This window comes from Lepidothrix coronata, unplaced genomic scaffold (genome assembly GCF_001604755.1).
Source record: "Lepidothrix coronata isolate B3197 unplaced genomic scaffold, Lepidothrix_coronata-1.0 Scaffold237, whole genome shotgun sequence".
Classification (NCBI taxonomy): domain Eukaryota; kingdom Metazoa; phylum Chordata; class Aves; order Passeriformes; family Pipridae; genus Lepidothrix; species Lepidothrix coronata.
In genome coordinates, this window is record NW_016690417.1 from 106,982 (window position 1) to 133,374 (window position 26,393).

General features: G+C 42.7%; 2 protein-coding genes across 2 annotated transcripts in view; one reads left to right on the forward strand and one right to left on the reverse strand.

Moving 5' to 3' along the window:
* DPP7 (dipeptidyl peptidase 7) overlaps positions 1-3,052 on the forward strand; it is a 26,386-nt gene extending 23,334 nt beyond the window's left edge. Inside the window, exons 11-13 of the mRNA XM_017834654.1 lie at positions 167-231; positions 1,059-1,129; positions 2,207-3,052. Coding sequence (XP_017690143.1) covers positions 167-231; positions 1,059-1,129; positions 2,207-2,348 — 278 coding nt within the window. The 3' untranslated portion in view covers positions 2,349-3,052. The remainder of the gene's footprint in view (positions 1-166; positions 232-1,058; positions 1,130-2,206) is intronic.
* Positions 3,009-26,393, reverse strand: part of MAN1B1 (mannosidase alpha class 1B member 1) — a 27,899-nt gene continuing 4,514 nt past the window's right edge. Inside the window, exons 3-13 of the mRNA XM_017834636.1 lie at positions 21,862-21,998; positions 21,008-21,168; positions 19,203-19,312; positions 17,779-17,964; positions 15,654-15,802; positions 14,837-15,025; positions 13,807-13,997; positions 12,046-12,166; positions 10,033-10,230; positions 9,597-9,728; positions 3,009-8,740 (exon numbers count right to left, since the gene is read on the reverse strand). Coding sequence (XP_017690125.1) covers positions 8,537-8,740; positions 9,597-9,728; positions 10,033-10,230; positions 12,046-12,166; positions 13,807-13,997; positions 14,837-15,025; positions 15,654-15,802; positions 17,779-17,964; positions 19,203-19,312; positions 21,008-21,168; positions 21,862-21,998 — 1,778 coding nt within the window. The 3' untranslated portion in view covers positions 3,009-8,536. The remainder of the gene's footprint in view (positions 8,741-9,596; positions 9,729-10,032; positions 10,231-12,045; positions 12,167-13,806; positions 13,998-14,836; positions 15,026-15,653; positions 15,803-17,778; positions 17,965-19,202; positions 19,313-21,007; positions 21,169-21,861; positions 21,999-26,393) is intronic.

Here is a 26,393-nt window from a genome sequence, read left to right on the forward strand (position 1 = left end):
GTTTCTGTATTCCCTTAGGACAGAAGTGGAAAACGTAAAAACTGCCAAGAATTTGTTCTGTTCTCCAGTGTTTTCTGTTCTTGGCCATGTTTGCTGCAGTAGCCAAATACATTTGGATAACTGCACAGGAAGGAGACCTCTCAATTATTCTCTCTCTGGATTTCAGACCTGAGAAGTGCAAGCAACATCATTTTTTCAAATGGAGACTTGGACCCGTGGGCTGGAGGTGGGGTAAGCATGTGCACTCCTGCACCCTGAGCACAGAGCAGCCTTTGCAGGTAACATACTACCCCCTCTTCCTTTCAGAGCAACGCTGGCGATCCAGTTTTAGCCCATTTGAGTTTCTGTGAGCAGCTGTTTTATGCTGAGCCACTGAGGAGCCTCGGGACTCTAACAGTGGGCACAGAGTAGTGTCCATCAGCCAGGAACACTGATGGAACAAACGTGGGTTCATTAGTGCAGACATAGCAGGACCTTCTTAACCCCACACCCAGGGTCTGAACCACAACCCGGTGTGTTTCTGTGTCCGGATGTGGTCTCAGTGCTGCCGGCCAGGTGCTCCTGGCTCTCTGCAGTCCCAGCACACTTGGTGAGACTAAGCCAGGTGCTGTGAGCAGTGACTCAAACCAGGCATGTTTTGGCTTAGATTCAGCAAAACTTCAGAGTGCTGGCAGGGCTCAAATTTAAAATTTAAAACCAAAAATGACCCAGAACTGGATTTTGAGCTAGTTGAGCTCCTGATTTAATGCAGAAGTTCCTTGTTCTAGGCTGGCTTGGAATCATAGCTGCAAGAACAACAGGCTGCTTAGGGTGTGTGGGCCCAAAGGAGACTTATTTCCAACTGCCAGGGCTGGAATCAGCTGAGGGTTCCCACTTTGGGGGAAGCCTTCCCTTCATTTGGGACAGGTGATCTGGCTCATTAGGACTGTTAGCTGTGTGCACGATACCAGCCATGCTTTTCCTTAGTCTTGCCCAGATCATGTTCCAGTTTTCAGAACTGATGTCCAGTTCTTCCCAGTAACTTGGTGAGAGCTGGCCTCTGCTCTTTCTCCTTCCAGATAAACAGTAGCCTCAGCCCTTCACTGATTGCACTGACCGTTAAAGGAGGTGCCCATCACCTTGATCTCCGGTAAGTACCAAATTCTCCTTTGGCTGACAGAATTCTGATGCCCCGGCTGTTTGATCTCAGCAAGCCACAGCCCAAAGAACAAGGAGATACTTTGGAACCACAAAATCATAAGAGTTGTTGAGGTTGGAAAAGACCTCTAAGATCATCAAGTCCAACTATCAACCCAACACCACCACCACGTTCTCTACTAAACCATGTCGTCAACTGCCACATCCAAGTTTTTTTGAACACTTCCAGGGATGGTGACTTAACACTTCCCTGGGCAGCCTGTTCCAATGCCTTACAACCTTTTCTATGAAAAAATTTCCCTAATATCCAATCTAAAGATCTCCTGTTTCAACTTGAGGCCGTTTCCTCTTGCCCTGTCACTTGATCCCTGGGAGAAGAGCCTGACCACCCCCCCCCCGGCTCCACCCTCCTGTCAGGGAGGGGCAGAGTGAGAAGGTCCCCCTTGAGCCTCCTTTTTCCAGGCTGAGCCCCCCAGCTCCCTCAGCTGCATCTCATCAGACTTGTGCTTCAGATGCTTCCCCAGCTCCATTGGCCTTCTCTGGAAACACTCCAGCTCCTCAATGGCTTTCTTGTTATGAGGGGCCCAAAACTCAGGGACCTCAGGATTCGAAGTGTAGCCTCACCAGTGCCCGGCACTGGGGAAGTACTTACAGAGGACTGGATACCAGGCTGTTGGCAGCCCAATGTGGAAGAGCAGTCTTCCCCAGCACAGAGCTCTTCCAACCCTCCAGGGATGCTGGGCTGTGCAGAACTTGGCACTCAGCTCACCTACTGTCACTAGATCAGGTTCTTGCACAGGGATTGGCACAAGTGTGTGACACCCTGCAGCAATCAGTCATGTGAAGTCATCTGGTGCCTCCTGGCATTAGCCATCAGCCTTCGGGCCTGGAGCAGAGGGGGAAGCAGCCAGTGATGCAAGGGCAAGCTCAGGGCTCCTGCCCACATTCAGGCTGCTGCCTAAATGTGAAACACAAACCAGTCAATAACTGTCCTTCAGTTTCCAGGCTCTGTCTGTGCAGGAGGCAAAGAGCTACTGCCCAGTGACTGATGCTGCTTTGCTCTCCCTAGGGGACGCAACCCAGCTGACCCGCCGTCAGTCACGGAAGTGCGCAGGCTGGAAGCCAAGATCATTGATGGCTGGGTGAAATCCGCGGGCAAGGAGTGGGCATGGAAGCAGCACGTGGGAGCTGCAGCGGGCAGCCAGCTGTGAGCCCTCCAATCCCCACAGCTCCCAGGCAGTGCAGGTTCTGAGCCCCTCCATCCCCACAGTCCCCTGGGTGGTGCAGCTGCCCCAGGACACAGCAGCCTGCTGAGCTGGGTCCAGGCTGGGTGGGACACTGTTCTCTCCTCTGCCATGATGGTGGAAATTCCCCTTTCCAAAGTGTCCCACCTGCACCTCATTGAGCATCAAAAGAAAAGCAAAAGGCCAAATCACTGACTTGCAGCCAAAACCACACTGTTTGGAGTCCATGCTTGCCTGCTTGAAATGAGCTGTTACAATGGGTAGGAATAAGAAAAGCTTGCCTGGAAGGCCCAAGCACTATCACAGCTCTAAACAAGATGGTTGCATGAGGCACCTCAAGCTTGAAGCTAAATTATTTTTAGAGAAAAAGTATTAGAAGGCTAGTGGAAAAGCAGAGGTATGGTCATGACTGACACAGGGGGCTCCACTGGTGACCAGTTATCTAAAACAGACTGTCAGCCTCAGCCAGGGCTATGGGTTTGGGGTATTTTGGTTTTAACTTGCCCAGGAGATTCCAGCTGCTGAGATGAAGACTTACACAAACTAATCCTGGTGTGCAATGCTGCCACTCAAGGGCTGTGTATTGGTGACCAGTAAAGCAGACTTCCACTGAGACATTTTCAGAGCTTTTTAAAACAAATTACAAGTTTATTAAAGTGTGTGATATCAAAGTTTATTAAAGTGTGTGATATAATTCCATGGCTTGGAATATATAAATGAATGTATAACCGAAGAAAAAAAGGGTTCCTTCTCACCTTCCCAGGTGGAATACTGCAGTAACTCATCCACAGAAACATGGATTCTTGCCTACTGGAATGACTATGCACCAATAATTACTAGCATACTTGTAAATGGATCAACTGAGGCAGCCAGTTGATTACTAGAGTTTAATATTTTTGCAGTGATTTTATTACTTCAGTGGAGAGGCCTCCTGTGTCTCCACAGGTTTCCATTGCTTATGCAGCACAGTCACAGCAGTGCCTCAGCTCTCTGACACTGCCCAAACAGGCTTTGTGTCAGTGTTTGCACTGATGGGCCCTCCCTGGTCACAGGAGGGCTGTTTCCCAGAGCCACTGCTGGTATTTCACAATGTTCAGGTGCTGACACAGGACCCACATACCTCTGCCCTGTTCTTAAGAACAAAAGGCGGAAGCTCGTGCCCCACCCCCCACCCCAGAAATGCAGGAGAGAGCAGGAACAGATGGATCCATTCCTTCGTCAACTGCTTCAGATAGGTGTAAAGGAAGGACAAAATGGAAGACCCGATTAGTCAACTCCAGTCCCCAAGAAAGCTGCTGTAAGCCTGCCAGTGGCACTACATCTTCAGAAAGACGCAAATCCTCTGTTCATGCAGATGAAAGCCTCCACTGGCCCTGCTCAGAGTTGCCACCATCCCTTCTGCTCCTGCTCAACTTAGGCTTTGTGTTTGTTGCTCCAGCTGTGGCTTATACAAGGCTGCCACACCCAGCCTTACTGAGGTGCTGAACTCATGTTCATCCTCCATGCTCATAGCCCTCAATGTTCTGGAATTCAGATTTGCTGTATCCAGGCATTATTCAGGATTAGCACCACAATAAAAAAAAAAAAAAGCAGAGAGCAAGGATTGCATCTTGCTAGTATTCCCTTTCTAACAGTACCCTTAAGTCCCACAAGCAGGCACCCAGTGACACCAGCCCAGCAGTCCATGAACACAGCCAGGCTCAGGGAGAGTCTTTTTGGGAAATCACTGCAAGTCACCCCTGCAGTCAGGGTTGGGTTTGGGCTTTGGAGGGAAAGGAGGCCCAGGTGTCTGCTGACCTTCCAGAAGGGCAAGAGTTCTTTAATCCCCTTATACTGGACTACACTGAGCTCCTATTTTCCTCTTACAGATAGTTCTTGCCCCAAAGGAATCCACTTAGCGTGAGGAACACCCACTGATTGATATGGATGGATGAATAAAAGGCTTTCAGACACCATGGCAAAGAGATAAACATGATACATATGGACTTTCAGTACAGATGAGCAGTGCTAAAAAAGAAACCATGGCAGAAGTCTGAAACCAGTGCCACCAACATCCATAATGTGTTGAAGCCTTGGGCAAGCAAGCGTGGGATGTAAGTGGAAAACCCTGGTTGTGTGGTGCTGTCTGAGCTGAAGGGAAGAACCACAGCCACATAGCAGCAGTCACTGCTCATGAGCATCATGGGAACACTGCTCCTGGCTCAACTTCAGGGCCACAAAAGGAAAATGGGGTGCCAGCAGGAGTGACCCAGACCCAGAGCAGATCATGGCTGCAGCCCCTCCCCTATGCTCAACAACCCAGTGGGGTTGTTGAACAAAGGCTCGTTTGTTCCATCGTCACATACCAACGTGGCGAGTGGGAGCAACGTGGGAACACTACACAGAACAGGAATTCAGATTTCAGTGGAAGCCTCCAGACTTGGACAGCAATCTCCAGCAATATTACAGAGACGAAAAACCCCAAGCCCTTCTTACCAAATCCAAAGTCAGAAAAATCTTAAACTTTCTCTCGAAGCAACAAGCTTCATGAAGCTACCCTGTCCTGTCCGTTTTACTGGTCTTGTTAAATATACTGAGTGTGGCACTGGAAATCAGGAGCTGACTTCCCTGCAAGGCTATTTCTAGGAGCGCACAGCTGAAGGGAAGTCCTAAAGTGCAGGAGAAATTCACAAAACTGTAAATGTGTTACTGCAAAAACCTTTCCTGTTCTCATCCCTCATCACTGCCAACATCACACTGGTATAGAACTGGAAACAAGGTGTACTCTTTGTCTAGTATTTGGAGGAGTAAATACAGGTGTACCTGAACTTGGCAAAATGCGAAACCTTGGAATGCGAAAATCCTGTTACTGGAAAGTCCTGTGAAACACGAGGGGGGGCCTCTCAGCCAACACCAGGGACCTGGCAAAACTGCCAGTTTCTATCACCTGTAATGAGAATTCAGCTTTCAGAAGTTCAGGGATTAGATGCTAACTGTGCCCCATCCACCTGCTGAATTTTCTTCGAGCAAACAGGTCTGTATTTTTTTCCTAAGCTGTGGCTCAAAGCCCCAAGTATGAGACTCCCAAGTTCTACAGCCATGCAGCTCTCTGTGGCTCTGCCAGTGCCCGGCTCTGTTCCTCAGTGAAAGCCCAAGGGAACAGTAGAGGCAGTGGGGCCAAGGGTTGTTTTAGTTTAATTAGGCAGGCACTCAAGCTCTTGGAGAGAAACCACTGCAGCTCTTTGTGCAGAAGGACAGAATCCCGGCTCAGTGGTGGCCTTTCCACAACATTCCACTTCAGCCAGGAGCATCCCAGTACACTGAAACATCAGAGCGGGTTACGGACCAGGAAGTTCAGACTTTGGAACAAGGAACCACAGAGTGCTCAAAGGGAAAACTTTTGATTTTCTGTTGTGCTGGGGGAGCACATCGTGGAATAGAGATGGGCTGTGGAGCTCAGAGACTGACCTGACACAACAGTTTGTTAAGAAAGTAAAAATAAATTAGCAATTAAAATTACCTTTGCAAGAGAACAGGGAGAACAGGTGAGCTTTGTTCAGATTCTTTAGTTTGTGCCATTTCACATGTGATACAGGGGTGTGAAACAAGCATTTGTTCTCAAGGGAAGCGAGAACTGAACAATATGAACTTCAGGTTTAAAGGCTGAGGACAGTAAAGCCACATTTTGCAGAGATTCCATGTCCCAACAAGAACTACGTAGAAATCAGTTGGACCAACAGGCTCAGCTAAAAGATAAGATATGTTTGGGAAACTGATGATTTATTCTTCTCTCCCTTCCTTTAACTCATTAGGAAATTAATTATTACTCTCAAGCCAATCATAAGGCAAAAATAATATAATGCAGACTCCCGCAGTTCCATTTGTAGAATCAATTACATTAAGATTAATGTAAGACTTCAAGAACAGAACATTTTTGGTAAGCATTTCTATGTATTCCATTTCCTAAGAAATGTCTCTGTTTCTTCAATCAGGCAGCTGTATGGGTGAAACACCAAACCCCAGAAGTTTCACAATCCATAGCACAGTCATAATTAAGGGTTCAGTACTAGCTTCAGTCAAAGGCACAAGGCCAAAGCAACAAGAGTCACCAGGACCTGGGTAGTTGCACTGAATTTATCTTTTTTTTCTTTAATCTCCAATTTTAAGATTAGCTTTTAGCCAAAGCTCAGCTGCTCAGCAGCACAAACCTGCTCCACAAACAAAAACACTGAAGGTGTTATTTCCCACATTTCAACAGCACCTTCCTCATTTGCTGTTGTGTCAAAGAAAACAAAAGTATTTGCAACCAATCAGTTGTGCAGCCAAAGGCCACAGTGACTGGATTCCACTGCACATGTATGTGAGAAGCTCATTGCAGGGGTTACTGCTGGCAAATGAGCGGGAGGAACATTAGCACTCTGCACTGACCTGTTCTGTCCTGCCACTCCCAGGATACCTTTGATAACACAAAAGGTGCATTAAATAATCTGTAAGAGTTCTTCATTTCCATAACCCATCATTAGTACATAGAATGATAAATATTCTCTAAAAGACTTAAATAGTGGTCCCAAGGGTAACTTGTAACTCCAGCAAACAAAATGGATCAGCATAAAACAAAGACGTATCTTACTTTACAAATCAAAGGTTTTAATTACTATAAAATACACATACCTCCCTCAGCCATTCCAGTCAGACTCAATCAGTTCTGTCAGTGGCGCTGGTGTTAGTGGAGACTGGATCTCCCTGCTGCCACCACAAACCTGGTTGTGCCCATCACACCCACTGCCACAGGGGAAAGGGCATTTCAGCGAGAAAAACCTCTTCCAGAAATATGAACAAGCACATTTCTGAGATCTTATCTGTGAATACAGGACTGTCCAAGAAGCTACAAATCCAAAAGGACAAGCACTAAAGAAAGCTCATTTCCAAATTCATGGTTTAAAACCTATTGCACATATAAAAATGAAAGATTCCAGGGCTCCAATAAGATTCTTAAAAAACCTGGGTCTGCTTTGTCTTCAAGCAACTGAAATGGATTTCTCTAATTCTACTGGGACCTGAAATTACTGTAATACTTTCAGACTGTCTGCTTTTAACACTACTATCGAAAATACTTCTAACCAATGTATTACTAAGGAAAAAAAAAATTGAAAATTTCTCCAGTCCAAGAAATTATGAATAACATAAACTGTACTGTACAATTGTAAGCTTGAGTCAACAAACACCTCATGATGTGATATCTGGACAGGAAGGGATGGAAGGAGGCTGATAACTAATGTGCTCACAAGCTTTCCCAGTACCCAACCTCAGAAAGCAGCTTTCAGTCAGAATACCTGAGTCTAACTGATGCAAATAATATATAAAATGCACATGTAGTTTCACTTGTATTTCACATTATCTCCTGCATTCCTGCAGATAAGTTAAAAAACTGCAATACCTCTAAAAAATTATATACCACTTTGAGCCAAACCAGCAGCAAATTCCCTTTCACCATTCATTTCAGCCTCAGCTTGAACAGACTGTTCAAAGTGCTCTACAAAAACTAAGACCCTATACAATGGATGCTCTGCTGCTTCTTCCTTCTCCCTAAGGTGATGCAGCACAGCTTGTGAGTTTGGAATGAGATCAGAGTATCAGCAGCAATACTGACAGATTTGCTTCTACCTGGGACAGCACTACAGCTCTTTTGTTTATTCCACTTTCCACCTGAACCACTGTCACATTCTGACAAAGGAATGGCTCTGTAATCCAGTGTTTCAGTGAATCCAGAATAAACCAAAAAACTGTAGGCTTATTCTTGCTCTCCAGGAACAACCCTGTGCCCTAAGCTGACTTGCTGCATTCCCAATATATAATGAGCATTTAGTAAGACTGACATAAGTGAGTTCTGGGTCACCAGAGCCCCATGAATGTCGTGGTCCACACTGCAATTACTCTCTGAACCTCGTCATCAGTACTAGGGAAACCAGCTTCATATGGCACGGTTTGTTCATCCCAGAACCAGGGATTAGATTTAAGACTGACATGATTTCTTCAAACCAGAGATGCTTTCCCCAAGGTTTTGTTTGTTGTTTGAAGCCAAAAAAGGTGCAATATAGCATCTCTCCTCAAACCCTGAAAAGTAAAGTGACTTGGAGATAAAAATGCCACCACTGAAAGGTCCAGTGTTGCAGAGTCTATGCTGGCACCCAGATAGGGAGTGGATGAGCCTCCGTGTTAAAGATGTATTTGTCAAGGTTGATTAAGTCTATGTCATCTGAAAACAGCAGAAACATGTATTTGAGTGTTTCTCCAAGGAAGAAGCTCTCCATCTTATCCCGTGGCTCTGGATTACTGGGATTCTGGACATTGTTAATGGAAGTATAACCACCTGTAGGAACCTGTGCCAAAAAACAAAACAAAACAAAACAAAACAGAAATCTGTATCTTTACATAATCTAAAATAAATTATTTTTTACTTCCTAACATCCAGATGCACTTGGAGAAGATAAGTGCTAGGAAACAGATCAGCATGTTTTTAATTTTGTACTTGGTTTTCCTTTACTTACAAAGCTTCAGTTATGAAAAACACCAACTCAATGCGTTTTAAAAGAAACCACAAAGATAAAATGAAGCATCTATGCTTAAGTTAAAGAGGTATCACAAGGAACATCCCCTTGAAGTTTCTGGACAAACAAACAGAAAGGAACTAGCGATTTCTAGGTTAGAGCTGGCCCAAGCCCCATACCCATTTCTTCTAAGAACAGACCATGGACATTTGATGACCACTGGCATCTAGGCCACACTTTCACAGCATATCAGTGATATCTCAACCAGCACTGTAGTCAGAATGAATACAAAACCCCTCTATCAAACCATTAGTGCCATTTTGTGCCCATTTTTTTCTTTGGCAACTTTAATCAGAGCATTCATTCAATCCAGCCAGGTCCTTCTCAACTTCTGAATTCTAAAAGCAACCACAGTAGAGATTGAAACAGCTTCCAAGATGTAGAGACACTCTGGCAGTCTTGCCTACAGCTTCTACATTCCACTTTTTAATCAATGCAATGCAAGTTCTTTCCCTATATGGACTAAGTAGTGTATCTCAAACTGTAAGAAACCAAATTTTTCTGTATATTCTTACAAATTTCCCCAAACGTCTCTGATGAATCCTGAAACACAGTAAGATTCCAAAGTTGGTGTTAGAAAGCAAGTGAGCAAATAAAGTCCTGACAGAACAAGGTCACTTGGCCTTACCCGTGTGTATTTATTGAAGTTCTGCAAGATTTCCCAGCCCCAGTCTTGATATTTCTTATCACCAGTGAATCTGTACATATAAAAAAGGCTTTCCACAGTTTCTGGTCGCAGTAAGTTGTGCCTGTCTGCGGGCTGCAAGAAAAAAAAAAGGCAAGAGTACTTCAGACAGGGAATTTCCTCAAGGACACATGCAGGGAGAAAGATAATGATTCCCATCTCCATCTACTTCTAAGAGTTTGCTATGTATAACTCAGCTTCTAAATACACTATCAGGGTAATTAAAACCAAAGCCTAGGGTACAGCTAGAAGGCAAGGCAGCAAAGGAATTAACTGCTCCACAACAGACCCCATCACCAATATCTGACCAGGAGTTCAACAGCAGAACAGAGCTACAGAGGAATCATGGAACTGGAGTTCAGGCCAGCTATCTGCTCACCTTGATTTCCACATCTTTGTGGCCCTTCTGCGCATGGAGGTTGAAATGTACGATCTCTGGGCTCAGGCCTGTCTCTACTTGAGCGTACATCTGGTAGCAGGTTTCTATAAGGGCTTCAGCCAACTTCATATGATCAGCATCCAGTCCATTGTGGGCTCCTAGTGCCAAAGTACCCGGCAAGAAGCAAACCAAGTGATCCTGCACGACAAGACAACTCTTACTGCGGAGAAGTTATGCATCAAACAGGTATTTGTGTGTGTGTGTGTGTGTGTGCGTGCATCTCTGTCTGTCTGGGTTTATTCTTTCTCTTCTTCAAAACACATTTCTGGTACCTACAACTTGAGGATAAGTTGTTAACAGTCTAATGTAATGCAGCATGAGGCAAGCAGCATTACTAGAGAAATCATTAAACTGGAAAACATCCCAGACTGTGTTTCTATGACAAGTTTCTGGAAAAAAGGTCTCAGGTCAGGGTGAGGGGGAGGAGACTGTCTTTTGGTTTACCAGAAGCATACAATACGTTCCATATCAGCTCATCCAGGGAGTCAGCAGAACCACCTAAAGGTTTGGTTGTCCTCATTCTGGGGCTAGTCCACCACTGATATAAGACTGTAAGAACTGCAGACTGATGACACATATGGGATTTAAAATGATTCTTAATCATAATTCTTTAAAATCATTCTTTCATTCCGAATGAAAGTTCAGGTCTTGTCATCCAAAAAGATAGTAAAACCATTCTGATGCCCCTGTATGAACCTTCAAAAGCTTTGTCCAGTCCTAAAGGAAAGCTGACGGTTGCAAAGGTAAACATAAACATAAGAGCCAAACATTCCCCACTTTTCCAGCTGGCCAGGGTAAGAGACCTGTCCAGCCTTTCAACAAGTAATAATATATTAAATACCAAAATTCTAACTCCCTGGAACAGAAGAAAGTGTACTGACACATGGAGATGCCTAAACCAAATCTATCTGTCTCAATTCAATTCTGTCCCATCTTGGGATGGAGCAGCCCCCTCTACCTAGACTCTGGTGTCACTCACAGCAGGTTTGGAGAGCTTTTGGGAAATTCAGATCCAAGAACATGCTGAAAACTAGACCCGAGGATCTAAAAAATATACATCAGGAAACCAAACAAGTAATAGAATTCATTAAAGCTCACTTCAGGTATTGAAAAAGATAAGGCTACACATACATTAGTAATACATCACTTACATTAGTAATACATCACTTACATTAGTAATACATCACTTGCCTCTAAGACAAGCCACACGCACGTACCATATCTGCACTTGCATGAGATTTTTAACGCTTGCATGAGATCTTTAACTGCAAGATCTTAAAATGCATTTTAAAGAGTATGGATGCATATATTAAGAGCAGGGAGTTAGGATTAATCAATTTTCCCCACAGCAAACAGCATACTGTTTTACTCAAGAACCCTACAGTAGGAAAAGAAAAAAAGTCATGAATGGACAGAAGCCTCCAAAATTATCAGATTTTTTTTTTAATCCCATAACACAATATTAGATCACCACCTTCTTTTGAAGGCAAATCTGAAAAGCCGGGTGTGCGAGTGTCCACATATATTTTTGAATTATGGAAAATTAATAATACATGAAATAGGCAGCTTCAGACACTGGAATTTCATGACCAAAAAAAACAGAAGAAAAAAAGAGAACGAAAATTAGAAAATTTAACTCCAGCACCACAATGTTCAATCTTAGAGGAAAATAAATAGGTTTACTAGAATAACTCAAAGAGAAGGCCCCTGGTTTGCACATGCGGTTAGTATGTACAAAGCAGTTACTCAGCACTGCCATCACACTGGAGAGACAGATGTGTATGTATATATAGTCTGGGGTTTTGGTTTTTTGTTGGTTTAGGGTGGTGGTTTTTTCCTTTAAAGAGGGAAAAGCTTTGCATTTGCCTGGCCATGTGTTGGGTTTTATTTAAATTTTGTCATGATTTTCTGTTTTCTTTTGTTGTTTTTTTTAAATGCAATTGTATTTCTTACCATCTTGGCACTGAAATGGCCATGAGCAAGCTCTCCTACAAAAGTAAGCTTCCTGGGGGCTGATCTCTGAAGAAGATGCTTTTTCACCCCTTCTATGGCTCTCATATAGTCTTCCAACAGCCTGTGAATTAAAATCATTCCCAGTTGGTTCACGTACACACAGTCAAAACATATTTCATTATAGCTGATCACCACAATCCTTTAGGAGACTCTTATTTTGGTCTAAAGAATAATATTTAACTAAATGTGAAAACTGACCAAAAAACCCTCAAAGTCACCATTAACTGGACGTTAATTGGTTGTTGCTACCATGTAGCAATATTTTAAAAAGTAAACCCTTATTTATGTATTAAAGAAAACATCCCCAACTGTTTCTAGGCAATAGCCAAAAATTATTTCAAAAATCCTTGGAAGTAAAGTAATTGAAATCACAGAAAATCTAGCTGGGAAGGACCTCATGGAGGTCTCTACTTCATCCCTCTGCCCTGAGGCAGATTCAGTTACATCAGGTTGCCTGAGGTTTTATCCAAGCAATTTTTTAGTACCTTCATCCAAAGATGCAGTAGTATCTCCATCCAAGATGGAGATTCAACGACTTGGAGGAATCTTTTCCAATTGACCTCTCTCACTGTGAAACACTGTTTCACAGTATTTAATTTGATTTTCCTTTGTTTCCAAGAACTTTCATGTGGAAAACAACCTGTTGTTTTCCATTGCAAGGCTCACAAAATGCCATTGTGGTCCCAAAAACACTGATTCTCCATTTACAGTGAGGTAAAGCTTGGAAAAAGCAGTGAGAAAACTTTGTTTGTTGAAAGGCATTTGCTCTGATACACAGAAAAGCCTCTAAGAGGCATGTTGTCACTCTCTCTGCATTAAACCCCTCAAAATTAACAAGTCCAACATAATTATCTCATAATGCAGACAAAAACTGCTGGATTTTTTGTCTTGTTTTGGAGGAAACCTTCTTTTTCAACACCTTTAATTCCTCTGCTCCTTGTAAAGTTTCTCTTCCACTTTTGCAGTGCAGACAAAAGAAACATATGAGACTGAAAGAGGGACTTTTTACAAGAGCATGTAGTGATAGAGAAAGGGGCTTTACATTGAAAGTAAGTAGGTTTATATTGGATATTAGGAAGAAATTCTTCCCTGTCGGGGTGGTGAGGCCCTGGCACAGGTTGCCCAGAGAAGCTGTGACTGCCCTGTCCCTGGAAGCATTCAAGGCCAGGTTGGATGAGGCTTGGAGCAACCTGGGATAGTGGAAGGTATTCTTGCCCATAGAATGAGATGAGCTGTAAGGTCCCTTCAAACCCAGACCAGTCTGTGATTCTGTAATTAAAGCAAAGATTTACACAGACATCAAACTTCAGTCTCCTTTTGCCCTTCACTAACAAACCCAGAGCAAACACAGACATTGCTGGTGAAAGGAAGTATCAGCAGTATTTCAGAAGTGTCTAATTATGCTCCATATCTACAGCAAAGACTTAATTTTCATCTCCTGCTGTCACACTCCTTATATCTGATGAGCTGAGGAAGAAAAGCTTTCTATGGAGAAGGAGTTTTGAGACTAAGCCTAACTCTCCTACTGGTTTTACATGAAGTTACCACAGGTCCCTCTTGCTGCTTAGCTTGCTTTTAAAAACAGTGATATGTTTACTTAACTCTTGGGGACATACGTTATTTTTCTTTAAGCAGCAAACTCACTACAACAAAACAGCTCACCTAATTCTCACACCGATATGAGAAGTGGAAAGAACTTACTCATTTTCTTTTTTCCCACCCTGAATCCACTGCTTGAGCAGATATTCATAGTAGCTGTCAGCTCTGGCTCCCAGAGTGTAGACCCCCAGGTGCGTGAACTGCCCGCTGTTGGTGTTGATGAACATAGGCACGAGGCCATCATTTTTCCCTGAGAGTGTGTGAACATGCTTCATCACCTCATCTACAGCTTTCTACAAGAAAGAAAATGGCAAACATATATTACAGGTATAAATGATGCACAAAACTGTAGCTAGTAACTACAGGCCAGTAACAAATCTCTAACTTTTCTTACCTAAATTAGCATCAGGGACATAAAGTTCAGCTCGAGCAATATTTCAATACAGGATTTCAAACTTTTGGACTCTCAAAACATAATGTTCTGGGTACATTTAAGTACTCTGAAATACTTATAACTGTTTCCTTTCCTTCAAGGTAAGCCTACTTGAAAGCCAGTACTATGGGACAGGACTATGATCTGATCTACTCAGCTTTACAAAGTAGAAGTCCAGCTAAAATAACAACTACATGAATCACGCAATAGCTACAGCTTCCTTAAATAACTGCATTCTTCAAAACTGAGCTGTGGATACAGTTCAAAACAATAAAACATATCAGCAAACAAAAAGAAAAGTGGAAAATATTATTTTCTCTGAAATTACTCTTCCCTATACTGTGACCTGCTCTCAGACTCTTATCTAGTGAGTCATATTTTAGTTCCTTGGATGGCAACAATACAGTTTTTTTCTTTGCGTATAGACAATGGCATCAAGAAACCACACTCAGAATTTTTTATTTTTTTTAACTAAAGGCCGTTTCTGAGAAAGAAAAATAATTATTCATCTCCACTACTACTTTTAGGTATTCAATAAAATAATCAGGACATTTTGTTTATTTTTCTTTCCTCATTTAGAGTTTCACAACTTATTTATTGTAACTTAGAGACTCCAGAGACCATGAGTACTGATAAGAGTCAGTGGTGGAGCTGCAGGGAGGTGGAAAAAGAAAGAGACATCAACTTATTCTTCCATACCCGAAACTTCTCATCTCCAGTGAGACGAGAGAGCTCCCTAAATTCCAGCTGAATGCTGGTCACCTCTGCCACAGTGCTATCGGATGTCCAACGAGGAGGATGTGCAGTGCCCCGGCCAATGTTGACATCAGAATACGGTATCTTGGAGGGGGTCTTGAATGCTGGCATAAGCCTGTTCCCAATGTCTTTCTAGAGAAACCCCATAAGCACAGGACAAAGCAACAAACAAAACAAAAAATAAATATACACTCTCACCCCATTAGATTTTCTTCACCAAGCAGACAGAAAAAGACAGAACAGCAGCTTAGTTTTAGATGGTGCAAGCAATTAAAGAATTAAAATGGTCATCAACTTATTCATAGTAATGAGCAGAGTTTCTACCTTGTCCCTAGCACTGCAGGCCTCATCTGAGGCTGCAATCCCTATGCCACATGACACAAGTCTGCAGTCACTAACTGCATCTAGCTAATCTGAAGAGGTGGCTGACGCTGTTAAGACACACAGAGAGGGAATCAAAAGACAATTATTACCCTTTGCCAAGCATTTATTTCTTCCTTTGTTTCACGAACTTTATTACGGTCAGCCATTCATCAGCAGAAGAGCAGGCATACAAGGATAAGTGCTAAACACAGCCAGGCTCTGAGGTCATCCAAAGAGCAAAGAGAGGTGCAGGCTTAAAAGCTTAATGGTAAATCCCTTTCCCACCACTTTAAATATGAAATTCTTAAAAAACATTTAACTTCCTGAGAAATTTTCCCTCAACTTTGTCCAGTATGGAATACATAACCCAGTTTCATTTGTAAGGCCTGTCACTCACAGCTTTTTCCAGGAAAAGGCTATCTCCAGAGAGGTGGTAGGTGCTCAGCAAGCCGCCCAGGATACGGATAGTGCTCTCAAACAGGTTCACATCCACATTTTTATCAAATACTAAATCATTTGCTACCCATTTTCTTGCTTCTTCAAATTCTGCAAAGTATAAAAGGTAGTTCATTTATGAACTTCTGGAATGTTCAAACAACTAGAGATATGAGTATTCCATATATCCCAGACACTTATTTATATCTGTCTACAGAGGTGATCATTTTAGGTGGAAAACTAAAGTGAAGAGCACATCCTGGCTTAATTCTTATTCAGCACACACCACAGATGCATACAGAAGAAATATCCACCAAAATAGAAAGTTCTTAATAGTCTAAGAAAAGAAGGTATAGAGGAAGTCTTTATTTAAAAAAACCAGAAATTTAAGTCTTTCAAATCCATCTATTTGACTTGTCAGACAGTTAGTTACACTTTCACAGAGCCTTCTGTTTTCAATTAAATCTTCAGCTAAAGCTGTTATCTACCAAGACAATAGACAACATATTCAGTTAACAGCCATTAACACCTTTAGCCTAGCAATGTCCTGGGGAGCCTGCTTCCTGCCTCAGCACTTAATACACAAAATTTTTTTCTCTAGGAACAAAAATGGTTGTTTATGACACTACTAATTTAAAAAAAAAGAACGTAAAAAGAAAGTCATTTTAGATTCATCAGCCAGCTTAGCAGCAGCATCATCACTCAGTGACTGCGTTGGCAGAGCGTCTATCTCCATGGTGCATGTGAGTCTGCTCAACCTCCAATTGTGAGGGCTGGGCTTTCTCGAACAATCTCACAGCCTCCAGAAATTCCTTCTTGTGAGAAGCAGCAGCACAACCAGTTTCCCAGAAATTGAAGGCATTTCACAGAAGATAAACTCTAAAGCAAAAGGATGCCTCTGTGCCCTCTAGTCTTGGATGCTGAGCAGATTAAGAACCACAGAAAATCTCCCAGACAGATGTTAGGGCTATTAGCAGCAGAACAGCAAAGGCAGAGTCCTCTGCCACAGAAGCTTTTGCATTCATCAGCTAATAAAAAAGATTGGCAGCCTCAAAGAAAACTTTGATTTACATAGCATTTGTTATTCAGAAGATACCTCAGGAGCTTTCTAGGGCAACCAGCAGAACTGCTATAAAATATGAAGAACTCCTCACCAAGAACCCTTTTTCAGCACATCTAAATTACTAATAATTTATTTTAAAAGTTTTATTCAATTTGCAATTAATTTTTTAGGGAAAAAAAAGAGCAACACACTGATAACTTGATGAAACTTCAAGACAGCCTGCTGAGGCCTAGAGCTGCACACACATGACATATTAAACCAAACGAAAATTCTACTTTATGCAAACTTCAAAGGTAGAAGAGAGAGAACCATGAAGGACTGAGTATTTATTGTTCCCTTACTAGCAGCTCTGTTCTTTCTATCTCAACAGAAAAAGCTGCATGATTAATAAAAGTTTACAAAGGAGGCTATCTACCAAGGTTAAATAAATACAGTTCCAGAAATTTTTAAATAACACTAAAAGCCCTGCAGCACCAAAAAAAAAAAAAAAAAAGCCAAACACACAACAAAAAATTCCTCTTAAATACTGATTAAGCATTTAAGTTTTTTGCAACAGAATTGCAAAAATTTTGGCTTGTTTTTTAAAATCTGTTTTAAAGTGAGTCAATTCCAAAGTATCTCTCAAAAATACAGACAGAAGAGCAATTCAGGAAGAAGGTATTGAGTGCTCCCTTTCTCCACCCATGGATTCCTTACAGATATATCCACTGCGTCTCTTGTTGTATATAACCATGGAATATTCTTTTTCTGGCTCAAAATTCTACTGCAAGAAAAACAATGTCCTTTAATCTAGTTGGAGTTTTTAAAAAATATTTTATACATATTTATGTGTGTGTATGCATATGTATGTGTGTGTGTATATATATATATATATATATATATATTTTTACTCACACAGGAAAGTTAAACTTATTGGTCACACGTAAAAAATGTTCCCCTCAAAGACCTCTGAAGATTGCACTGCCTGGATATAATATAAGGAATTATTTTAGAGGGAAACAAACGGAGGAGGAAAAAAAGTTACCTTCTTTTAAGCCTAAAATCCACATGGTATCCAAGGCATCAATTAAGGTAAGCCCAAGTCCAAACCACTCACTGTAGGACTTGGACAAAGGCTTCAGCTCATCGTGGCCCCAGGCAAAATCCTTGTACCCTCTCCAGGCATGGCGGAAGGCTTCGATCACAGCCAGCTGCCGCTCATTTATGGGCACTGCAAAGGAAAACAGCACCTTGCTCAGGACTTCTGCAGGGCATTATGCAGCTATACCAAGCACCATTTTGCTGCATTCTACCCAAAATTAACTTTCTTCCAAACTAACTGATCCGTGCAATGGAAAAACCATCCTCATATTATTCTTTTCAGGACAGAATAACCAGTCAGTTGTTTCTGGTCAGCAATTCAGCCAGGTGGAAAAAGAGATATCTCTCCCTGGCAACAAAATTGTCACTTCTTCAAATAAAACATTAAAATAATCACATGTACAGTTGTAGATGATTATCACTAAAGCTCAAAGAGCTGAAGTCAGGAAATACCAAATTAAGATCCACAGTAATTCAGCTGCCAAATACATATGCTTAACAATACAATCCTCAACTGATCCAACACACACCATTTTTTCTTCATCTTCCCTCTTTTAGTCATTGCTTTCTGTTAAATTTAAAACCACTTCTATAAAATGAATGTCTTTTGAACTTTTCATTTAATACCAAAAGAGGAAGAAAATTTACATTTTTTGTCTTGGCAAAGCCATGTCTTTCTCCATAATTCTACTGATATTTGCTTGCAATTTGCCATCACATGAATTTTATGTTACACATCCACCATGGAAAATTTCAAGCCCATTAGCTGAAATTTTTCAAAATTGTAAACAAAGACTTCTAGAGTGGGAAACACCAAGCAGCAAAGCTAACCCCATAAATATTCAGCTAGCGAAAGTGCAAATACATCACATTGAAATACACCATGTTTATCACACCAGAACTTCCTTGTTGAACCCAGAAGAAGGAACAACAGGTTCTTCGCTCCACAAGGGCAGCAACTTCAAAAACAACTTCTGCAGCTTTCTGGTGAGCCTTAAAAACAGTTCAGTTTAGTTCAGGGAGGAAGTCACCTTCCCTGTATTTGGAGAACAAAAGGAAAACCACTGCTGAAAAAGGAAGCTGTCTCTTTCACAACCTCTCTCCTTAGATTATCCTATCCTGAAATATGTGCCTCGTCCCAGAGACTATAATTCAAAGACTTTCAGATTCTGAAGGCTAACGAGCATGAAGACTGCTATGGTGGAGTAAGGACACTGAAAGGCTTGCATGTTCTAGGTAAGTAATCTTTCCTAAACTTTTTGTTTCCTTTAATTACAATAAATAAAATACATGTGCATGGGGAAAATTCGCACAATTTCAACCATAGAAGCGAACAGAAATAAAGGTATAATTAACTGTACTATTTACCTGGTTCCTTCTGGTCTTCAGCCTCCACAGACGAAGGTTTTTCTGGTTCCTTTATTTTACTGGATGGAGGTTCAGTGTTTTGGTCAGGTTCTATCACTGCTCCTCTCCAGCTGCAAATACAAGGGACTGTAATTAAGACTTATTTTGGTCACAGAAAGTCATGTGAATGAATGGGATTTATCTCTGCATTTCCTTTTTCTCATGATACTTTGATTAAAAAAAAGTTGGATTTTGTGTCAAGGATCAAAATAACAGTGTTGTCCACTAGATAAGTTTTCTGTTCAAAGAAAGAAATTTGCACCAGAGAAATTTTACTGTATTAAGAAATGGGTCTTATAAGCTCTTGGAATCTCATTAAACATCTTGGCAATGGAATTTAATAAAAAACACCTGAGAATGCTGCATTACAAGTAATTTGTTATCTACCGGCTCTGAAACGGCCACACCAGCCACTAACACTAAATAGTACCACACAAATGATGATCACCAAAAAATCACGAAGAAGCACAAAGGACGAGCTGCTCAAAGTATGGGCTTTGCTATCATGGGGTCACAAGCCTTCCCTGCCACCACAGATGCATAAATCAGTTCTACAGGTTTTTGTGAAAAACCTCATGAAGGAAAAGTCTTTCAGGATGGACCTCAATTCAAGCGAAGTTCATATCAAGATCAAACAATCTCGATCATACCACTTAGTATACAGATGTGTTGCCTTTGAGCTCATTGATATGCTTCCTAAAGGAACTAGGCTTACAGGACCTTTAAAGTTTATATTGTTTACAGTCAGCATATCTTCTGACTTAGATAATCCCATATTTCATGTCTTACTTTCATTCTTTAAATTTGTAACTAGTCTTCAGTAAGCTTTCCTTGCTATCCTAAATTCTCCTGTTATCAGTTGCTTAATTCTATGAGTTACAGCACAGGCAGAAGCACAGCAATATAACACTTTAAGACAACACCAACAGCCAAAATGTTGAGGCAGGCACAGTTCTGATGTTATGATCAGCTCAGCTGAGCCAGTGCTGAACAGGACACAAACACATAAAAATCCCAAGCCTAGTGTTCCAAATCTGAAGAATATCTGCTGAACTTTTAGTAGTCTTTTGTATACCCATGTTACATTCCTTCAGTTATTCCCAAATCAAACCACTTAAATCAATATCATCTTGGGAAACAACTTGGTATAACTACAACCATAGCAGCACAGACCCTTTACAAAAGATACTACTAGATGTGTATAAGGGGTCTCTGAATTGTAGGAGAAATTGTTTATAAGAAAGGAGTAAGCACATTGTGTACAGTCACATACACACAGCTACATACACATCTGTGGTTTCTGTCAGTTTAGCCTGGGTTCACTGTGTTTAGTGGCACCAATCCCTAATCAGTACTGACACTGCTATCATTCTCCAAGCCTGGGCAAAGACACTTGTAGCAGCACAATTGTACCGATACCGGTACATCAATATTTATTACAACAAACAGAAGAAACCTCTGGACACCAAGAATCCTCCTGAGCATTAAGAGCATCTAAGTGCATTAGAAATACAGCCAGCCTCGCAGGGCTCCAAATCCTCTGCAGCTGTGTGATGCAAACAGTAAAATCAGAGAAGCTGCACATTCATTGAAATGAAATCTGTCAGCCTAGCAATATCAGCAGTTATCAGGCCAGGCTCGAGAACAAATACAAGAAAGAAAACCACCTCAGACACAAAACAAAAAGCCCTTACAATTATCACTCCAATACTCAATGGATGTTGGTGGAGAGGGGAAACACTGTAGCTTGCTTGAAACATTTCTACCTGATAATGGATTTCTCCGTTTTCTCTCCTTTATCAGTCTGGACTGGCCCTTCTACAGCCCTGATGGTACTGTGTCGGGTCTTCAGCCTTGTGTCCCTCTGTGGTGCCTTGATCTGAAGATTGGAAGGACCACGACGAACATGAGGTGGGTTTGGCTGCTTCTGGGAGAAGAAAAAAAAAAATATGTGCTTGGTATGTTATAAAGATGGTAAAATTTCAAACCATAAGTCAACGATATTCACTCAACAACATTAAATAATGCTTCAGATAAATCTTATTTTGCTATCATATCAGCAGGCAAGTTCTGCCTTGAATAGAAAGTATGCTAAAGACCTAATGCACTAATCCACAGTCAGTTGATGTTCCTTTCCCGTTGCATCTCCCACAAACATAACCCTTCAAACACTCCTAACATCTGCTCTGCCTGCTGCTATTTCTCAAGCTCTCACAAAAGCTGCTCCGATTCACTGTGACATCAACTGCATTCATGTCTCCTATTCAGCCACGACTCCAGGCTCCTCACAACAGTGAGACTGATGCCCAGAGCACTCCCAAGTTAAAACAAATTAATCACAGCACGAGTGAAGCCTCAAGTAAGAGGTCACTGTGACCTAAAATCCTGGCACTCCCGGGCAGAGCAATGAATAATAAATAGCATACAGAACACTTAAATGAAAAAGATAAAGCAAGAAATGCTACACCAAAGCCCTTCCTGAAAGGCCAGCATTCCACCCAGAGTAGACTTTTTTTTGCAAGTTCTAACTCCTTTCTCCACAACTGTTGGAACCAAGCACTATTTGCAGCCTTCACAAGTTCTTTGGTAGCTTTATAAAACTCATTTCTTCTCTCAGTACCTGCGGCGAAAGCTCAGGGTAGTCTCCACGGTTGGCATCTGCTTTCTGGGGTGCTGGTAGAACAGCTGGATTTGCCAGCTTTACTCCAGGAATTTCTTGTTCTGTTCTCTGATCATCTAATGGCTTGTTTGTTAGACCTAGACACACAAAACTGCTCAGCACAAAGAATCAACAGTTCAGGCTGCAGCTAGAAATTTATAATTTGCTGCATTCACATAGTGGATGCACCTCCAAAAAGTGCATTCACAAGACATTGATAAACACACACTAATAGTTAAATACAAATGTATTTTGGTATTAATCCTCTCCCTAATATACAAAAGGGCTGCTAAAAGGCACTTTTTTTTTTCAGTTTCTCAATACAGGCAGTAAGATAATATCAAAGCTAAATGTGCTTAAGTATTGTACAAATGCTTGGATTTTCTAATCTGATGGGCAGTCAAAACCAAGAGAGGATTATCTTATTCTACTGATTAGGTTTGGGCTACCAATATCTACATACAAACAGAATAAACAGCCACCAAATCTTAATCAACTGTCATGGTTTAGGAATGGTACTCCCAAATTCAGTACCCCCACCGAGACCCTCCAAAACCACACTGCCGCTCTCTGCTCCCCTGTTTTCTCCTCCCACTTCCCACTGCATCGGGGATGGAGTTGAGAATTGGAGGTAAGGGAAAGGTTGAGATAAGAACAATTAACTGGAAACAACAATGAGATAAGAAAATTAACAGTAACAGCAATAATTTTAGTAACAAAATAGTCCCTTCCCCACCCCCCAGTGACACGACATGGTGTAGAATAACATCCAAGCCTCAGCCACAACCCCTCGTGGCTACTGCAAAAAATTATTGCTGTCCTGGCCGGAACCAGGACACGCACACAGGTACCTATGTACCTACACAACTTTTCTTGACCCTATTCATGGCCAAGATTTCTTCACCCTGTACATTATCCATGCCTACCTCTATAGCATCCAACTATGTACATATAAAAATGTACAGAGAAGTACAGGTATAAATTCCATAGTCAAAGACCATCTTTCTAAGATGTCTGTTAAGTTCATTTAGTCCAGGACTCTGGGTTCTATCCGTCCTTATGTCTTCCAGGGCAGGAAGACCTGCTGTCAGTTGGTTCAAGCTGTATCAGGAGCTCACAACTGGTATATTTAGAGCAGTCTGCCCTCACTGTCCATGGTGGTTATGGCACACAGTGGCAACGTCATTCAGCAACCAATATCATACAATTCAACATTACAGACTGTGCTCGCCCAAAAATCAAATCCTCTCGAGGGACACATTGTGTTTCCCCATCCCTATGCATTACCCACCAAGTGCACCCAGGTCCTCGATCAAAAACAATCCGATGGGTTTGCGTTTGCTCAAAGCAGGACTAATCCAAATTATCTTCCCTAACGCATTCTGCATATGTGCCACAGGGACTTTATCACCTTTTACAGTATGTGGAGGTTTTGATTGGATAGGCCCAGCTAGACTGGTAGAGATAGAGGTGTTAACTAATCAGGTGGCCTTCATTAAATGCAAATCCCAATGTTTGAAGGTCCCACCACCCATTACTTTCAATGCGGTTTTTAACGGTCCGTTGTACAATTCATGCACCAGACCTTGGTGCATGATAGGAAATATGATACATCCACTCCATTCCATGCTCTCTGGCCCAGGGGTCTATGAGGCTGTTTTTGAAATGAGTTCCATTGTCCGACTCAATTCTCTCTGGGGGCCATGTCACCACATCACTTGCTTTTCCAGGCCCAGGATGGTGTTCCAGGCAGTGGTGTGAGGCACAGGGTGTGTCTCCAGCCATCCAGTGGTTGTTTCCACCACTGTCAGCATGTGGCACTTGCCTTGGTGGGTTTGTAGGAGTGTGACATGATCAATTTACCAGACCTCTCCATATTTATATTTTGACCATTGCCTCCCATATCAGAGACTTTACTCACTTGGTCCTGCTTGATTGCAGCGCATGTTTCACAGTTACGGATAACCTGGGAGATGATGTCCATGGCTAAGTCCACCCTTCGATCATGAGCCCATCTGGATGTTGCAGATCTGATGACCTGAAGGGTCATGGGCCCACTGATCCAGAAGTAATTTCCCCTTGTGTTACCAGTCCAGATCCACCTAAGACACTTAAATCTTGGCAGCCTAATCCACCTGTCTGTTGTGATGTTCTTCAGTAGCCCGACTCTTGGGTACTTGTGTATCTTACATGATGTATTTTAACAGCCAGCTACTCTACCTGGGCACAGTTGCCCCAGTTCAGCAGCCCAGATGGGTTTCCCTCTGTGCTGCCAACCGGTCTTTTTCCACAGGTCCAGGCACCCCCCAGAGAATTTGCCACAACCCACGAGTCAGTGTAGAGGTCGAGCACTGGCCATTTTTCTTGTTCAGTGATATCTCAAGTCAGCTGGATGGCCTTCAACTCTGCAACCTGACTTGATCCACCTTGTCCCTCAAAAGCTTCTGTGACCTGCTGCACAGGACTCCACATGGCAGCTTTCCATTTTCAGTATGTCCCTTCAATACAGCAGGAACCGTCAGTGAAGAAAGCGTGTCTCCTTTCATTTTCTGGTAGCTGATTATATGGTGGGGCCTCCTCAGCACGTGTCACCTTTTCATCCTCTGAAATTTTCACCTTCAGGCCAATTACTGATGACCTCCAAGATCTCTGGGTAATTGGGGTTTCCTATTTGAGCTTGCTGTGTGATCAGAGCAATTCACTTCATGTGGCATCAGTGGCATGATGTGTGTAGGGCTCTTTCCCGTTGAACACTCAGCCCAGCACTGGCAGTTGGGGTGCCAGAAGGAGCTATGCTTCAGTGCCAATCACTTCTGAAGTGGATCAAACTCCTTCAGAAGCTGCTAGGATCTCTTTTTCAGGTGGGGTGTAGCAGACCTCAGATCCTTTGTATCCCCAGCTCCAGAACCCTGGGGGTTGTCCTAGAGTCTCCCCAGGTACTTTTTGCCAGAGACTCCAGGAAGGGCCATTCTCCCCAGCTGCGGTGTAGAACACATTTTTCACATCTTGTCCTGTCCTGACTGACCTCAGGCCTACTACATGAGCAACCTCCTGTTTAATTTGTTCAAAAGGTTGTTGTTCAGGGTCCCACTTGAAATGCTTTTTCTTCCAGGTCAAAAGATAGAGAGGGCTGACAATCTGACTGTAATCTGGAATATGCATCCTCCAAAAACCCGCAGCGCCCAGGAAAGCCTGCGTTTCCTTCTTGCTGGTGGCTGAGGACACAGCTGGTATTTCATTGACCACATCCACTGAAATCTCACAATGCCCATCTTGCCATTTTACCCTTACAAACTTAATTTCCTGGGCAGGTCCCTTGACCTTACTTTGTTTTATGGCAAAACCGGCTTTCAGGAGGATGGATTATCTTCTCCCCTTTCTCAAGAATTTCCTCGGCTGTGATGATGTCATCAATGTATTGCAAATGTTCTGGAGCCTCACCCTTTTCCAGTGCAGTCTGGATCAGTCCATGCAAATAGTGAGGTTGTGTTTCCATCCCTGGGGCAGAGGCTGAGTGTTTCTGTCCTCTTCCAAATTCCCTGGTCAGTGCCCCCATCCTGGGACAGGGATCCCAGTTGCTTGGCTTCACTGCCGTCTAGTTTCATATTGTGGGCCGCAAAAGCCCAGCACCAGAGTAACCAGGTCACCAGGGGCTCACCTGACTAGCAGCCGAAATCTTTTCACACATCTCACAGGTCACCCAAGGATGGGGATCGGGTGATTATCTCTGGCCCTGCCTCTTCCTCCTGTTCTGAGGGCCCTACTTCCTCTTCATGCCTCACTAAGCAAACTGATTTGGTTTTGGATTTCTTCTCATGTATAGGGGCGACTGCTACTGGCATGGGTTGTTCCTTTGGCTCAGCTGCAGTCTGAGTGGTCACTGTGGCTGTTGCTCTGCTTTCCTCCTCCTCCCCCTGAGGGTGCTGTCTGGTGATGAGAGTGTCTCAAATAGTAGCCAAGGCCTAACACACTGCAATAAGTTGCTCCTTTCTGGAGTTGCCACAGCATTCTCCTTTCAAATATTCTGCCACTTTATCAGGGTGTGGTAGCTGTTCAGGGGTGAACTTCCAAACCATTGCAGCAGAGAATTTCCCCAAAAGCTGGCCCATTTTCTCCCACATTCCATGCCACTCATGACTAGCCACCCTCGGGGCAGATCTCTGAATGACCTTCCTAGAAATCTCTTTGACTCTAAACATGGTGTGGACTGCACTGAGGACACCTGGCAGACTTAGCAACAAGAACATGCTTTCCTTAACATCCAAAGGAATTCAAAAATCTCAAAAGCTGTTGTAACAGGCCCGAAGGAGGAAAGGGGGGTGAAAGGCTGGGGAAAATCATCCTCCCCTGTTCCCCACACAGAATGGGTACGATTATTACTGGACTCCCAAAGGTAAAATATATATAATGGCCAGTCTTCGCGAGCGAAGATTTGGGAAAGGTCATTAACCCTTCGAGCCTGCGCAGTGGATTTTTTAGGTGAGACACAGCGT